This window comes from Oncorhynchus keta, chromosome 11, assembly GCF_023373465.1.
Source record: "Oncorhynchus keta strain PuntledgeMale-10-30-2019 chromosome 11, Oket_V2, whole genome shotgun sequence".
NCBI classification, from domain to species: Eukaryota; Metazoa; Chordata; class Actinopteri; order Salmoniformes; family Salmonidae; genus Oncorhynchus; species Oncorhynchus keta.
The window spans coordinates 46,479,116-46,495,466 of NC_068431.1; the positions used below are offsets into that span (position 1 = coordinate 46,479,116).

Consider the following 16,351-nt stretch of genomic DNA (forward strand, 5'->3'; position numbering starts at 1 on the left):
GCACAATTGGCCCAGCGTCATCCGGGTTTGCCGGGGTAAGCCGTCATTGTAAATAAAAATGAGTTCTTAACTGACTTGCCTGGTTAAATAAAAAATAAAAACCTACAGAGCCTTCTAGAACAAGGTAACTTGACGCTTGTTTTACTCGTCGCACTCAACGCGAACTAGCCTCTGGTTTGCTGAGATTTCCTCGATTCACTCAACTAAACCAATCACACATCGTAACGCAATATTCCAGAAATATATGGGAAAGCAATAGCGTTACAATGCATACCAGAGTGATCATAAGGTTAGTGTATGAGCACAGTTTGGTTCTCAACCTCATCTTCATAAACACTTTAATATTGATACATTTTCTAATACACAGCTACATACCATATAAATAAGACGAACCAATTAGAAGAAACTGAGACTGTTGGATTTAAACAAGTAAAAATTATATTGCATAGAATCTGGCAACCAAGATTCATATTCTGCAGGGGGTGGAGCTCTCATCCTGTCGTCTCACAGTAGTTTCTGGAACCTCATGGTTACAACATGGAGAAAGTGAGTATCTAGCAATTATCAATGTTATGGTCAAACTATTTTCTCTGCGAGATTTACAGTATTGTCGCACCGTTTATAACGATATTGGTGATCAATAAGGGGTGTTTAACTTATTTTACGATTGACAAAGCAGTAGCTAGATATTTTACTATGCGGACTCAAGTGCTATTGTTAGCTGGCTAACCGGTAATGTTTCTATATTATTAGCTGGCTATACAACCGAGTTCAATTGTATCTACAATCGAATCTAATTTAGACGGCAAATATGTTTTGTCCACAGCGAGTGTCATTTACAGTGAGTATAACCAAACAGTTTAGCCAGCCGATTAGATAGTTAGCTAACTAACGTTACTGATAGCTTATGTATGTACCTAGCTAATATAACGTTAACTAGCTAACGTAGGCCTGTTCTGTCGCTCCGGTGCAGCCACGATGACCATGCTCTGAAATTGCTATCATTACTGCTAGCTAGGTAGCTCGCTAATTCAAGTTTACTAACGTTATCACGATTATATATCAAGCTAGCTAGGGTACTGGTTAGCGAGCAAGAGGACATGGCTGACAAATTAACCAGCTAGCTAACAGTTCGCGTTGCGCATGAGTACAAGACCGTCAAATCGCATTTACTAGCTAGCTATCAAATAGCAGTTCACCTCAGGAAATCATCTTTCAAATGTGCGTTAACCTACATGGTTTAGCTGAAACATGGCTAATGTGCATCATGGTAAAGGATAGGTTTCTGCGTTCATCGTCATGGCATATAAGTGTCAGGAACAGGTGACTGGCTTGGGACGGGTTAAACCTTACAGCTAGTTCCTACAGGCCTTGTCTGCTTTAGGAATCAGATTGGTGTTTACAGATCTCAAATAGGCCCAAACTAGATTACGTTTTTTTTCACTAAGCTGACAAGTAAAGAAGTACTATTATACCAGGCAATATGTTTACAATTTTGCTAAAGTGAATTTATCAAAGTCCCTTTTTCCACTCACAGGTGTCACAGTTGAAAGATCAGGGCAACAAGGCACTGAGTGCAGGGAAAATCGACGAGGCCATACGCTGCTACACCGAAGCATTGGCCCTCGACCCCTCAAACCACGTCCTTTTCAGCAATCGCTCGGCTGCCCATGCCAAGAATGGTAACTACGAGAGCGCTCTGGAGGACGCCTGCCAGACCATCAAGATTAAACCTGACTGGGGAAAGGTGAGACGACATCACAGCAGTTGTCCAGAGAGGGCGTCGTAGATTTGCACTAGCTGTTGTCAAAAGTGACATGCCTCCATTACCATGATCTTTGCTTGCACAGGGGTACTCGAGGAAAGCAGCAGCCCAGGAGTTCCTTGGAAGGTTTGAGGATGCTAAAGCGACTTACCAAGAGGGATTCAGACAAGAACCCACTAATCAGCAGCTCAAGGAGGGACTGCAGAACATAGAAGCCCGGCTAGCAGGTAGAAACATTTGAACGTCACACTCCCTCACATGATTATGACGAAAGCACAATGGGATCTTGTTTGCACACCATTCTTTATTTGGCCTGTGGTGGATTTCACCTCATCTTGCCTCACCAGAAAAAAAGATGATGAACCCCTTTGCCATGCCCAACATGTTTGCGAAGCTGGAGAGTGACTCTCGAACCCATGCCCTGATGAAAGATCCAGAGTACAGAGCGCTACTGGAGCGGCTGAGGGATAAACCGTCTGAGCTTGGCTCGTGAGTGTTCCCATGGATACCACTGGTCTTGTTGCACTACATCTGTACATTTAGAAATATACTGCATACTTTGATGCAGTCCCCTTCCTAATGCAAAATTAATTCAGCACAAAGATCATGCCAGACTGTCTGACTAGTAATATGCCCCAGAACACTAAATTCATTTGTAGCTCCTATTACTTTTCTGTGATCTGAATCAAATACTCTTTGCCTCGTCCCTCTTCCTGTAGGAAGCTCCAGGACCCGAGAGTAATGACCACCCTGTCAGTCCTACTGGGGTTAGACTTGGCAGGCATGGATGAAGACGACGAGCCCACTCCACCCCCTCCTCCCAAACCCAAAGAGACTCAGCCACCTCCTCCCAAGGAGGAAGACTTACCTGAGAACAAGAGACAGGTAAGTAGATGTACCAGGGGTATTCAACTTCTACCCTACAAGTTCTGGAGCCTGCTGCTTTTCTGGTCTACCAAATAATTAATTGCACACACCTGGTGTCCCAGGTCTAAAGCAGTCCCTGATTAGAGTAACAATTTTTTTTTTTAAATCTAGTGCAACTGGCTTCGGGGTCCAGAGTTTGAGGGCTATAGACCTTCAGTCTGGGGGAAATAGTCATTCATGCATGCATCTCCTCTCTGCACACAGACTGACTTGCAGTATTTATTGCCCTCTCAGCACTTTGTCTTTTACAGCTTAAATGTCCATTCTGCTTTCACAGGCTCTGAAGGAGAAGGACCTGGGGAACGAGGCATACAAGAAGAAAGACTTTGCCACTGCACTGAAACATTATGAAGAAGCCCTCACGCACGACCCAACCAACATGACGTATATTTCAAACCAAGCAGGTATAGAATCATCACTACACAGGCCGAGACGATAGTGTGCAAGTGAATTCTAGAATCTTCTACAACTCGCTCTAGCTGCCGCCTTAGACTCAAATATGGTTTTAGGTGAGGCGTTAATATTTCATGACTTGCTGTACTTACCATTTTAACTATCCACAGTGATGCATTTCTGAAGTCTGTATAGTTAAGTCATTTTATCCATGATATAACTAATTAGCTGTGGAATTATTTGGCTTAATCAGAATTGTGATTAACTGAGTGAACATTTCTACCCCTTAATCCGGGGTAAATGTATTTCCATGTGATCAAGGGCAGATAAAATGATTAAATGTTATGCTGCTTTATGTGAATCCTCAGCAAGTGATTTTGCAGAATAGTTGTCTGGTTTATACGAATAATTATTGTCAAAAGGCTAAACGGTACTCAATAACTTTCCAAGTGAGAGCTTTTCCTACCATGGCACCATCATACAGTCAATGTAATGCCATATGATTGTTTTTGTAATCTTTAAAATCAGATTGATAATGAATTAGTTGCATTGGTTTCTAAAGTGTCTCTCTGTGTCCATCCTAGCTGTGTTCTTTGAGAAGGCAGAGTATGAGAAGTGTAGGGAGCTGTGTGACAAGGCCATCGAGGTGGGCAGAGAGAACCGGGAGGACTACAGACAGATTGCCAAGTGAGTTCCTTCTCAATTCACTGAAAGTAATTATACATGCGAGTCACCCTCTAGGTTATAAACTGCTAGGTGTCTGCTGGGGACAAACAATCATGGGATGAGGGAAGATGAGGTCTCCTGAATAAGCAGCCAATTAAGTCGTATTCACCATTGCCGGGTAATGGTGGGCTCTGCTACAAACCAGGGAAATGTAAATGTCAGCATGAGTCATCCAGCTTTCCAGCAATGCTTAATGTCTCTTTATCCCCATCCTCCTCTCTCAGGGCCTTGGCTAGGATTGGCAACTCGTACTTCAAGCAGGAGAAATACAAAGAAGCAGTCCAATTTTACAACAAGAGTCTGACAGAGCATCGCACTCCTGATGTCCTTAAGAAGTGCCAGCAGGTACAGAACGTGTTGCCCGTATTGAATGAGGGTTGACGGGATGTATTGTTCTGGGGTAGATGACCAATCCGACCAATCGTTGCTCACTAGCCCCTCACTGTCTCACTATCCCATCGTTGTGTCTGCAGGCGGAGAAGGTATTGAAGGAACAGGAGAAGCTGGCCTACATCAACCCAGAGCAGGCCTTGGAAGAGAAGAACAAGGGCAACGAGTCCTTCCAGAAAGGTGTGTTTTGAGCTACATTGGTTGAAAGTATGTCATTCCTATTGGTGCGCTCTAGTTGTCTGCATACCATTTTAGATTATCAACGAGCAGTTGTGCAGAGCTGCGAAGTCTCACGCATTGGCCGTGACACACGTTTGACCGTTCTCATGTCACCTCTATCGCACGCATTGGAAAGTACTGCTTTTTTATTTGTCTAATTAGTCCGTTGTATATAGTGCGTTTAACTTTTCAACTGTGCTCTAAATCGTTGCATCCGTTCCTGCAATTTAACATCACGAGCGGATCCTCTCATTGTCCCCTCTTGCCACAGCATTGTGAACCGCTGCACATTGAATAATATGATCGGTCTAGTTGTGTAAGGGATCATTGGGATTGGACGCGTACGTTTTAAAGAAACGCCCCTCAAGATTAGAGTGGAGTTTAATGGAGAAAATAAACGTTCTCTGCTGAGTTTATAAAACTGGAAAAGGGGCAGCACGGTAGCGCTGTTTTATGTACAATGTTGTCAACAATATGAGGTTGCTGTAATTCCCGTCCCTATTGCAGAATGCAGCCTTTTGACAGCATGTACTAAATAAAGCCTGTTTAATTCTCATTTACATTAGTCCCCTCGTTTCGAGATGGGCTTTTAGACTGTGACAATGAAAAGGCAGCAAACAGACCTACAGTATGTTTTAGCAGGGAAGTTTGGCAGAGTGACCTGTTTTGGAACTATGAAAATAATTTTGTCAAACATTGTGAACCCAAAAGTGTAAGTCTGATTATAGAGGGATAAATGGACAAATAATTTGGTTGGGTGTAGGGGAAGATTATTAATCTTGTCTTCAGGAGATTTATTTATACTGAACAACAACATGAACGCAACAATTTCAGTTAAAAGTTCATAAGGAAATCAGTCAATTGAAATAAATCCATTAGGCCCTAATCTATGGATTTCATATGACTGGGCAGGGGCGCAGCCAAACCCACATACTGAGGAGCCAGGCCCAGCCAGTCAGAATGACTTCATCCCCACAACAGGGCATTTTTACAAACAAATACTTGTGTCATCAGCTGTCTGGGTAGCTAAGATATAGGGTCATTATTGTTGTCAGCAAGAACACTTCCCCACACTTGTCTTATTATTCCACTACCCAATTTTGCCAGTGTAATCACATTTGAAATCAGATATGCCGACTTAATGTTCAAAGTATTCTGAATACACCTGACCTGTGGTTAAAATTATAAAAAAATAAAAAAAAGGAAGCGTCCTCTCATTGTCAACTGCATTTCTTTTCAGCAAACTTGACGTGTAAATATTTGTATGAAGATTCAACAACTGAGACAAACTTGACATGTGACTAACATAAATGGAATAATGTGTCCCTGGACAAAGGAGGGGGAAAAAGTAACAGTCAGCATCTGGTGTGGCCACCAGCTGCATTAACTACTGTAGTGTATCTCCTCGTGGACTGCACCAGATTTGCCCGTTCTTGCTCTGAGATGTTACCCCTCTCTTCCACCAAGGCACCTGCAAATTCCTGGATATTTCTGGTGGAAATGGCCCTAGCCCTCACCCTCCGATCCAACAGGTCCCAGACGTGCTCAATGGGATTGAGATCGATTTCCGGGCTCTTCACTGGACATGGCAGAACACTGACATTCCTGTCTTGCAGGAAATCACGCACAGAACGAGCAATATGGCTGGTGGCATTGTCATGCTGGGGGGGGTCATGTCAGGATGAGCCTGCAGGAAAGGTAACACATGAGGGAGGAGGATGTCTTCCCTGTAACACACAGCGTTGAGATTGCCTGCAATGACAACAAGCTCAGTCCGATGATGCTTTGATGCACCGTCCCAAACCATGGTGGACCCTCCACCTCCAAATCGATCCCGCTCCAGAGTATAGGCCTCGGTGTAACGATAAACGCGAATCTGACCATCACCCCTGATGAGACAAAACCGCGACTCATCAGTGAAGAGCACTTTGTGCTAGTCCTGTCTGGTCCAGCGGTGGGTTTGTGCCCACAGGTGACATTGTTGCCAGTGATGTCTGGTGAGGACCTGCCTTACAACAGACCTACAAGCACTCAGTCTAGCCTCTCAGCCTATTGTGGACAGTCTTAGCACTGATGGAGGGATTGTGCGTTCCTGGTGTAACTCTGGCAGTTGTTCTTGCCATCCTGTACTTGTCCCGAAGGTGTGCTGTTCGGATGTACCGATCCTGTGCAGGTGTTGTTACACGTGGTCTGCCACTGCAAGGACGATCAGCTGTCCGCCCTGTCTCCCTGTAGTGCTGTCCTATGCGTCTCACCGTACGGACATGGCAATTTATTGCCCTGGCCACATCTGCAGTCCCCATGCCTCCTTGCAGCATGCTCTAAGGCAGAGACGCAGGGACCCTAGGCATCTTTCTTTTGGTGTTTTTCCAGAGTCAGTAGAAAGGCCTCTTTAGTGTCCTAAGTTTTCATAACTGTGACCTTAATTGCCTACTGTCTGTAAGCTGTTACTGTCTTAACCACGGTTCCACAGGTGCATGTTCATTAATTGTTTCTGGTTCATTGAACAAGCATGGGAAACAGTGTTTAAACCCTTTACAATGAAGATCTGTGGTTATTTGAAGTTTTTATATATATATATATACATATATACATATATACTGCTCAAAAAAACAAAGGGAACACTAAAATAACACATCCTAGATCTGAATGAATTAAATATTCTTATTAAATACTTTGTTCTTTACATAGTTGAATGTGCTGACAACAAAATCACGCAAAAATTATCAATGGAAATCAAATTTATCAACCCATGGAGTTCTGGATTTGGAGTCACACTCAAAATTTAAGTGGAAAACCACACTACAGGCTGATCCAACTTTGATGTAATGTCCTTAAAACAAGTCAAAATGAGGCTCAGTAGTGTGTGTGTGTGTGTGGCCTCCACGTGCCTGTATGACCTCCCTACAACGCCTGGGCATACTCCTGATGAGGTGACGGATGGTCTCCTGAGGGATCTCCTCCCAGACCTGGACTAAAGCGTCCGCCAACTCCTGGAGAGTCTGGTGCAACGTGGCATTGGTGGATGGAGCGAGACATGATGTCCCAGATGTGCTCAATTGGATTCAGGTCTGGGGAATGGGCGGGCCAGTCCATAGCATCAATGCCTTCCTCTTGCAGGAACTGCTGACACTCCAGCCACATGAGGTCCAGCATTGTCTTGCTTTAGGAGGAACCCAAGGCCAACCGCACCAGCATATGGTCTCACAAGGGGTCTGAGGATCTCATCTCGGTACCTAATGGCAGTCAGGCTACCTCTGGCGAGCACATGGAGGGCTGTGCCAGTGGCGAATTTGCCAATCTTGGTGTTCTCTGGCAAATTCCACCTGTGGACGTCGGGCCCTCATACCACCCTCATGGAGTCTGTTTCTGACCGTTTGAACAGACACATGCACGTTTGTGGCCTGCTGGAGGTAATTTTGCAGGGCTCTGGCAGTGCTCCTCCTGCTCCTCCTTGCACAAAGGCGGAGGTAGCGGTCCTGCTGCTGGGTTGTTTCCCTCCTACGGCCTCCTCCACGTCTCCTGATGTACTGGCCTGTCTCCTGGTAGCGCCTCCATGCTCTGGACACTACGCTGACAGACACAGCAAACCTTCTTACCACAGCTCGCATTGATGTTCCATCCTGGATGAGCTGCACTACCCGAGCCAATTGTGTGGGTTGTAGACTCCGTCCCATGCTACCACTAGAGTGAAAGCACCGCCAGCATTCAAAAGTGACAAACATCAGCCAGGAAGCATAGGAACTGAGAAGTGGTCTATTGTCACCACCTGCAGAACCACTCCTTTATTGGGTCTTGCTAATTGCCTATAATTTCCACCTGTTGTCTATTCCATTTGCACAACAGCATGTGAAATTTATTGTCAATCAGTGTTGCTTCCTAAGTGGACAGTTTTTGAGCAATGTATATATATTAATTACACACCCTGGTCATGGGCCTAAGCCATGTCAAAATATATAGAATTGCAGGAAATTTGCTTTAACACAGTAAAATATTCTGGTCTTGGGGTTGTGCCAGGGGGTAATGAAATTCACATAGCAAATCTCACTCTGAACTTTCTTCAAATGTTGGCAGCCCTGAGTTGTGCGTGTGATCCAAAGATTCCCTGGTAGTGTGAGGATATCTGACATGATGCGTTTATCCTCTCTGTTCTACAGGAGACTATCCTTCAGCCATGAGACATTACTCAGAGGCCATCAAGAGGAACCCCAATGACGCCAAGCTCTTCAGCAACAGAGCTGCCTGCTACACGAAGCTGCTGGAGTTCCAGCTTGCCCTGAAGGTACAGCACACTTCACTACAGTCGTGCCATGCATGTATGAGCTTCATCCTCTCCATTACTCATTTATAAACACCAGCTTGATTATCGTATTATATGTTATATCCACTGTAGTACTTCATCAATCAAAAAGGACTGACTGATATTTCCTTTCTCCTATCTTTTAGGATTGCGAGGACTGTATCAAACTTGACCCTGCCTTCAGTATGTATTGAGCTTTGAAACGGCTTTATATTTGTGTTAAAGATGTGTTATTAAGGTTTTGTCGACTTTATGCCAGTAGTTTTGAAAGTACCACTCAAGACCCAAAAAGAGTCTCTGAAAATTGTGAATTTTGTGTAACACGTCATGGCTCTCTAGCCCTGCTGGTGTGTGCACAATGAGATGTTTTGGGCCCACCCCACAACCTCATTGGACAATACTCGGCAACTTTTTAAATTTTTTTTATTTTTATTTTATTTGACCCTTTTTTCCTCCCAGATTTCGTGGTATCCGATTGTTTTAGTAGCTACTATCTTGTCTCATCGCTACAACTCCCGTACGGTTGAAAGGTTGAAAGTCATGCGTCCTCCGATACACAGCGCGTCGCCAACCCGGAAGCCAGCCGCACCAATGTGTCAGAGGAAACACAGTGCACCTGGTTAGCGTGCACTGCGCCCGGCCCGCCACAGGAGTCACTGGTGCACGATGAGACAAGGATATCCCTACCGGCCAAGCCCTCCCTAACCCAGACGACGCTAGGCCAATTGTGCGTCGCCCCACGGACCTCCCGGTCGCGGCCGGTTGCGACAGCCTGGGCGCGAACCCAAGGTCTCTGATGGCACAGCTGGCGCTGCAGTACAGCGCCCTTAACCATTGCGCAACCTGGAAGGTCTCATACTCGGCCAACTTTAACCTTGCATCCTCATTGGGCATGATTCCATCAGGTTAGGTTGATGTAGGGTACTAGCCAGCGAACGAGTGAGGTGACTGGGAGTTAATAATGATAATGTAATTTTGTAGGCTACATTGGAAAAGTTATAGGCTACTTCTATGTTTGCATCAAATACCCTACTCTCTGCAAGTCCGGTAGCCTATATATTGTAGATAAGCCTTAGGCTACATGATGGACAGCTGGAGTAATCGATAGCTGCAGTGTGTTTTGGACTATCATTGGATAGCCGTTTGGTGTTGATAAACTCACAAAGGACAAATGCAATTATTGATTTGGGTTATTGACATTACAGGAAACACTTCTATAGCCAATGCTTGTGTGGCGCGAATAAAAATGTGTGTTGCGAACGGGTTCTCTAAATGGATGGAAGTAAGCAAAATCCTTAGCACCCAAATTCATCAAGACACATCAGTGATACCATTTAGGAAGCCAGATTGTGACCAATACTTCTGATCGGGTTGAAATGATCTTCTAATGTATTTGCTGCTGAAATGCCAACTCATCTGTAGCCTACATATTTGCTGGTCCAAAAAGCATATTTTTTTTGAGTGGGCTACTTTGTTTGCGGATCAATGCATTGACAGATAAGTGACGTTAACTGTCAAGTTCTACTATATCTAACTGTTAATTTGTGATGCGTTCAACTTTGGATGCCTTCATATAGTTATATTAATTTATTCTCGCTTTGAGTTGATTTCAAACCTTGATAATACCTCCTTTTTTTCATCACTTTTACTTTGCACATACAGGTCCCATAGCTTTTCTAATAGCAGGCCTATTTACATTTTGCTCTTACTTGATTTTGGGCATCAGGAGACTGAAAGCAATAGGCTGTGTCTTGAGTACTTGAATGCTGACGTGCAGTTGTTTTGAACTGCATCGAACGGGGGCCCTTTAAAAGCATAGACCTCTTAACTTCTCTCTCCACAGTAAAGGGATACACACGGAAGGCAGCAGCTTTGGAGGCCATGAAAGATTTCACTAAAGCGATGGTTGCCTACGAGAAGGCTCTGGAGCTTGACTCTACCTCCAAGGTACAGTATGACAGATTTATATTGGTACACTAGCAGGATCTCCTTTACTCTATTTGAACAAACATAACGCAACGGTAAATCTAATAGGTCCGGGGGGGTGTGTCAGAAATATTTTAGTAGTTTTCACAGCCAGTTATTATGAGCACAATCGCTGTTGGTGGTGCTGCGAAAGAGCTGGGTTCTGATGAAAAACAAGTTGTAGGTGTGACGAGGGCTTGGCCACTCACTGGCCAATCAAGGTGTTCCATGGCTTAATACTGCATGTGCTCGTCTCAAGTTCTGTAGATTGTTGACGGGCTTTATGTTGTCATCAATTTCAAATCGTCTGCGGGCACGGAATTTTCTCGTCCACTGTGGACTGATATGACAGTTTATTTAATAGCGTAGGCTACAGTAACAGGTAATTAAAATAAAAAACATCCAGTGTTGGGATCCCTACTGGCTGTAAGCGAACAAGTAATGCGCGTTTGGAGCAATACTAGTGGCTGTATCCAAGGCTCAGCCAATCGTTCACATAACAGAATGCAGAGCAGCACCCGACTTGAAGAAAGAAGAGACAACTAATTTACTAGTTGCAGCATAAGTGCGCGCTAACTCACTTTTGTTTATCACGCTGGTCTGTACACTTGACCTTAATTTTAGCGCCCAAAAAACGTAATACTTCCAGATCAACTGTAATATCAATACCATTGTAAAGCACAATTTCTCCCCTTTCCAACAAAATCAATGACGAGACCTTCATGATACCCATCTCTACATGATTCAAGAAGGCAATGAGCTCCGTCGGGTCTTTTTAAAAATGGCGGGTGGGAAAGCTAATGCGTGATAGTGAGAAGGAGAGATGTCGTGTGGGAAAATGGCCTTTTTTCACTCGATCTGTCCAACTTATCACCTTATCGCCTCTAAAATGTAAATAAAACACTATAAAGAGTTTATATAATGTGTCATTACATACCTATTAAGGTTTGTGTCAAATTTGAATCGGGTGTTTAGGGCAGTGCTAAAGTGATCTTCAGAAGTAAACAGCGGCTTTTGAGTCATGATAGCTTGCAGTGATGACGCAAAAAATGACTAGGTATCCCACCTTACCCCCGTCACTGTCCATTTCTTGTTTTTAAATGGTGAGAGAAGTGCTACACCTGGTGGAGAGAGGCTGTAAGCAGAATTAGTTGCTTTATGCATGCTGTATGTTACGATGTAACGTACCGCGTCAGTTTACACTATAGAGCCATTACCATGTCAGTCAACGCTTGAATAGAAACCTAGTTCACACCCCAGATTTTGATGTCAACACAGTCGCTACAGTCCCATTCGTTTTCTTTTGCAGCCTCGTTTGAATGTCGCGGTTGCGCACATTTGTACGGAATGGGGTTAGCGTACGTTACGTCATGAGCTGTAACTGAAAAACAACTGGCATTTGGAAAGTTTGAGGTGAGGGAGAAAGTATGGTGGAACAAGTATTAGCATTGTTAAGTATCTTGCTAGCTTGATTGAATTATCCGTTAGCTAGCCAGAGTAATGTTGAGCAACATTAGCCAATTTAACGGATCAAATAATTGAGTTTATGGTGTGAAATTAGCTTGCTAATAAAGTCAGGTGGCTCAGATGAGCTAACATTAGTAACCTAACCAATTCGCTATAGTATTAATTGGTATACGACTCCTTGCCGGTCCTCGAGTTCTAACTCGTTAGTTGCTTACTGGACCCTGGCAATCTGTGTGAAACTAGCTAACGAACTAACCCACTATCTGTTATGGGGTAGCCCCCCCCCCCCTCTCTTTTTTTTTCTTCTCCAATTTTTGCCTAAAATTACATACCCAAATCTAACTGCATGTAGCTCAGGCCCTGAAGCAAGGATATGCGTATTATTGGTACCATTTGAAAGGAAGTGAAGTTTGTGGAAATGTGAATTGAATGTAGGAGAATATAACACAATAGATCTGGTACCACCATCTTTGAAATGCAACAAAGGTCCCTATTCTAACCATCACTCTGGTTGTAATTCCAATGGTGTGAAGTCACCCAGGTACATTTGGGCAAATCGTGAAGGAGACATTTGCATTTATATAAAACAATTCTGCAAGAATATTGTCAAATCTGTAAACTTTGATTTGGCTTTTCCAGTATTAGTAGCCATATTATAAGTTCAACTTTTGCAAAACAACCCGTTTTCATAACTCTGAATATTCTTATAATTTTTGTCCAAAAGGAAAAGGCATGCTGTCGCACATGGTTAGCAGCTACATTTTCCAGATACTCCCGTAAAGCCCAGCTCATTGGCTATCTAGATTGCATTGTTTGACCCCGATTGGAGCTTATTTGACAAAGTCAGAGTCGATCAAGTGAAGAGCGCCCTCGTCAACGGTGTGCAATGAAGGCATCGCTCTCTGACCAAATGTGATGTCCTATAGGATATACTACACCCCCGATGATATAATGAAGTCTGGTTACATTCTAGGTTCTCTGAGGAATACATACGAATGTGATTTGACTGGTTGAAACAACGTTTAGGTTTAGATTTTCACCGATTCCTTTCTTTGCAAATTGAACGAGTGGAAATACAAAATCGATCGTGCATGCTATATGGACCTTTTTTGGGATATGAAAAGTTATTTTATCTAACAAAACGACACTTCATGTTATCTCTGGGACCCTTTGGAGGATAAATCAGAGCAAGATTTCAGAATATAAGTACACATTTCACCTTCAGAGGTGAATTTATCAAACCTATCGCTGTGGGAAAAGTATTTTGATGTTCGGAGCTCTCCTCAAACGATAGCATGCCATTTTTTTTTTTCACAGTAAAAGCTTCTGTAAATTGGACAGTGCAGTTATATTATCAAGAATTTAAGCTTTCAGCTGATATAAGACACTTAAATGTTTTCCCTCAACAGTATGTGGTTAAGCTGGATGCCACTAGAGTTGAAAAGAACACCACACACTTCCCTCTTTCCCTCTTCTTCAATACAGTGGATAAAAGGGGTATGCCAGGTGTACTCTCTGCCTGAAAGAGATCTATTATGCTGACAAAGGGTATCATGCTCTGCTGGGACATTGTACAGTAGAACACATGTCCACAGGCAGAAAGTGTATAATGTGCAGTGTAGCCCAAAGACATAGTTTTTGTTATGTTGAACTTGACCGTAACACGTGTGAGTGAGGGGGGGATTATAATTTTGTAAATCTCTGACCTTTATTTTTGCACACATGTAGCCTTGTGCACTTGATCAATGTCTACTATATAGTGGCCACTATAATAGAGCAAAAATAGAATGCCTGTTTCATTCTATTCTACTTTAAAATGTTTTTATCCCAATTGCAATATTTAGTTGTGTGTGGTCACAAGCGTTCTATTATAAAGGCTATCATGACTAACTGCAATAATGTATTGTTTTTTTTCTCAAGACTTGAGTGTCATTTGCAGTAAGGTCTAGGAAACAAATAACATCGGGTTGTTTTCTTTGCATTTTTTTAGCTGTGAGTTGGGTTCACATTAACCACTTTTTATTTTACACACATGTAGATCATATTCTTTGTTTAATTAGTTAAACCTGCATATCCCCATAGCAGGGATATTTTTTGCACGTTTCAGTGCAAAAAAAAAGTGTCGCTTTTTTTGGGCCCTCAGCAGTTTACATCCCTGTCTATTCCATGTGCGCCGCGGCTGGATAGGCTGCGCTTCTGTTGTCAAAATCCATGCGTTACCTCAAAGACCAGCTTTCGGTTGGTCTTAAATACCCCCACCAGTGCATGCTGAAATTGGTACTTTGGTGCATGATTTGTAAGGACACGCTGTAGATATTTCCACCCCTCCCACCTCAGCGCAAGCGAGCTCATTATAAAACAAGTAAAAACAAATCCTGGCACTAGGGTTTGAAATTAGGAGCGCTGGCTTTAACTGGTTGAAAATTGCAAACCATCGTGCGTTTGACAATTGCGCCGACTTAACGCTGAAAGTATAGCCCTAGAAATATCTATTAAATATGACTCCATGGCTTTTAGTTATTCTACCTTTTTTGTTTGTTGTTGGTGTCACTGACCAAGCTGAGGCTAACCGCTGAGGCTAACCGCTGAGGCTAACTGTTGAACTATCTGGCTCCATTCTGGGTACAGGAGGCCACAGAGGGCATTCAGCGCTGCCTGATGAGCCAGCACGTGAGGAACGACGACAGTCCAGAGGATGTGAAGAGGAGGGCCATGGCTGACCCGGAAGTGCAGCAGATCATGAGTGACCCAGCCATGCGCATGATCCTGGAGCAGATGCAGAAGGATCCACAGGCACTCAGCGAGTAAGCGGGCCAGCTCTATGCATCATCACACGCATATGTACACACTCACTACACAGTATACAACACATGCACCATAATCACACACTAATTGGCTTTTTAAAATTGGTTTTCCCTCCCTTATTTCTCCCTCTCAGTCACCTTAAGAATCCAGGCATTGCTCAGAAGATCCAGAAACTGATAGATGTGGGACTTATAGCCATCCGGTGATGAGTAAGGAGAGAACAGGCCCAGACCCATGAAGAACAGCAAGACCACAGTGGATCAAGATTCCGTTCCCTCCAGTTCTAACACCCCCTCCCACCCTCAAAATTATACTGTACGCCATCTTCCCGACACTTCAACCAACAAAGGGTATCATTTTTACTTTGTCCATCTTATGGCCTTTAATGAAATTGTACTTAATCTATTCCTCATCATAGAACTTTCTGAAAGAAATAATTGAATTAGGAAAAGGTATCAAAGCCCTGTTGAAGTAGCTGAAGACAAGGCTAGAGCTTTGTTTGGTACGATGATACTGCAGCTAATAACAAAAATACTTCAGCTAAATAAGTTATGCTCTAATTTGTGGTCTCTTTTGGGTGTTCAAAGAATGTCACGGTGCAATATGACTGCTTCGTTTTTCACTTCCTTTGCGTATTTAAAACTGCTGGTTCCTGCTTGGATCAGATAGCCAGTCAATATCTATGTAGGGTGCCTGACTATGATGCCCCCCGGGATATCTTTCATAACTTGAGGTCAATGTAGTTTTGCTACCGGTGTACAGAGACGGGCTTACAATCTCACATTACTGTGCTTTCCAGATCTTTAGAATTAAATGTTGTTCGGTCTTGTAAGTACTGATCTTGGGATCAGGTGTTCAAACTGGATTAAAGGTGATTGAACGTTGAATCTCTTCTCCCTTCATTAAACCCCTTTGACTGACAATACAGAGCTGGGAAAAGTAGCCTCTGTAGTTGAGTGTTTTGTATAAAAGCTCTTCTACTTCACATGGTGCACAAAATGGCTGCCAGCCAACAACCGCAGGACACCGTTTCCTGAAGGTCTGCGATGTCATACCCATAGATGTTTTGTCTTGTTTCAAAGAGTAATGGGGGGAGGATTGTGTTTAAAATATATGTACTGTTCCCTTCAAGCTTTTATTTTTTTCATTTCAGCGTCTCACCAAAGCCATTGGTCTGCTGGAGTTCATGACACTGGATGCCACTAAATTGAACTAGAGTAGAAATATGGGAGATTTTATCATATTTTAGTCCTATGATTACACAACTCGCCCATTCTCAGAAGTGGCACTCTCACACATGATGTTAGTCACACACAAAGTTAGTCACATGGTGTACAAGTGAAATTAATCCTGTTATGCAAAATGTATCTCAATGTAAACTCAGCAAAAAAAGA

The 16,351-nt window shown here is 43.3% G+C and overlaps 1 protein-coding gene across 2 annotated transcripts; it reads left to right on the forward strand.

Moving 5' to 3' along the window:
* Positions 1–275: 275 nt before the first annotated feature.
* LOC118390386 (stress-induced-phosphoprotein 1-like) lies at positions 276–15,844 on the forward strand. Of its 2 annotated transcripts, none has more exons than XM_035780881.2 (14): positions 276–546; positions 1,538–1,747; positions 1,851–1,992; positions 2,113–2,254; positions 2,485–2,650; positions 2,970–3,096; positions 3,670–3,772; positions 4,036–4,156; positions 4,285–4,381; positions 8,578–8,702; positions 8,867–8,903; positions 10,564–10,667; positions 14,781–14,956; positions 15,091–15,844. In XM_035780881.2, the coding sequence occupies exons 1-14, from the start codon at positions 538–540 to the stop codon at positions 15,161–15,163; spliced, it is 1,632 nt and encodes a 543-aa protein (XP_035636774.1). In that variant the 5' UTR covers positions 276–537; the 3' UTR covers positions 15,164–15,844. The 2 variants fall into 2 exon arrangements, with proteins under 2 accessions (XP_035636774.1, XP_035636773.1); XM_035780880.2 differs by lacking the exon at positions 276–546 and adding an exon at positions 797–841.
* Positions 15,845–16,351: the final 507 nt, after the last annotated feature.

What these genes read in the sequence shown, in the direction of transcription:
- LOC118390386 (XM_035780880.2), top strand. Translation starts at nt 812, where the DNA reads ATGTTTTGTCCACAGCGAGTGTCATTTACA. An exon ending in GTATATTTCAAACCAAGCAG is followed by an intron (nt 3,097 to 3,669) that starts GTATAGAATCAT and finishes TGTCCATCCTAG; the next exon opens with CTGTGTTCTTTGAGAAGGCA. An exon ending in GACTACAGACAGATTGCCAA is followed by an intron (nt 3,773 to 4,035) that starts GTGAGTTCCTTC and finishes CTCCTCTCTCAG; the next exon opens with GGCCTTGGCTAGGATTGGCA.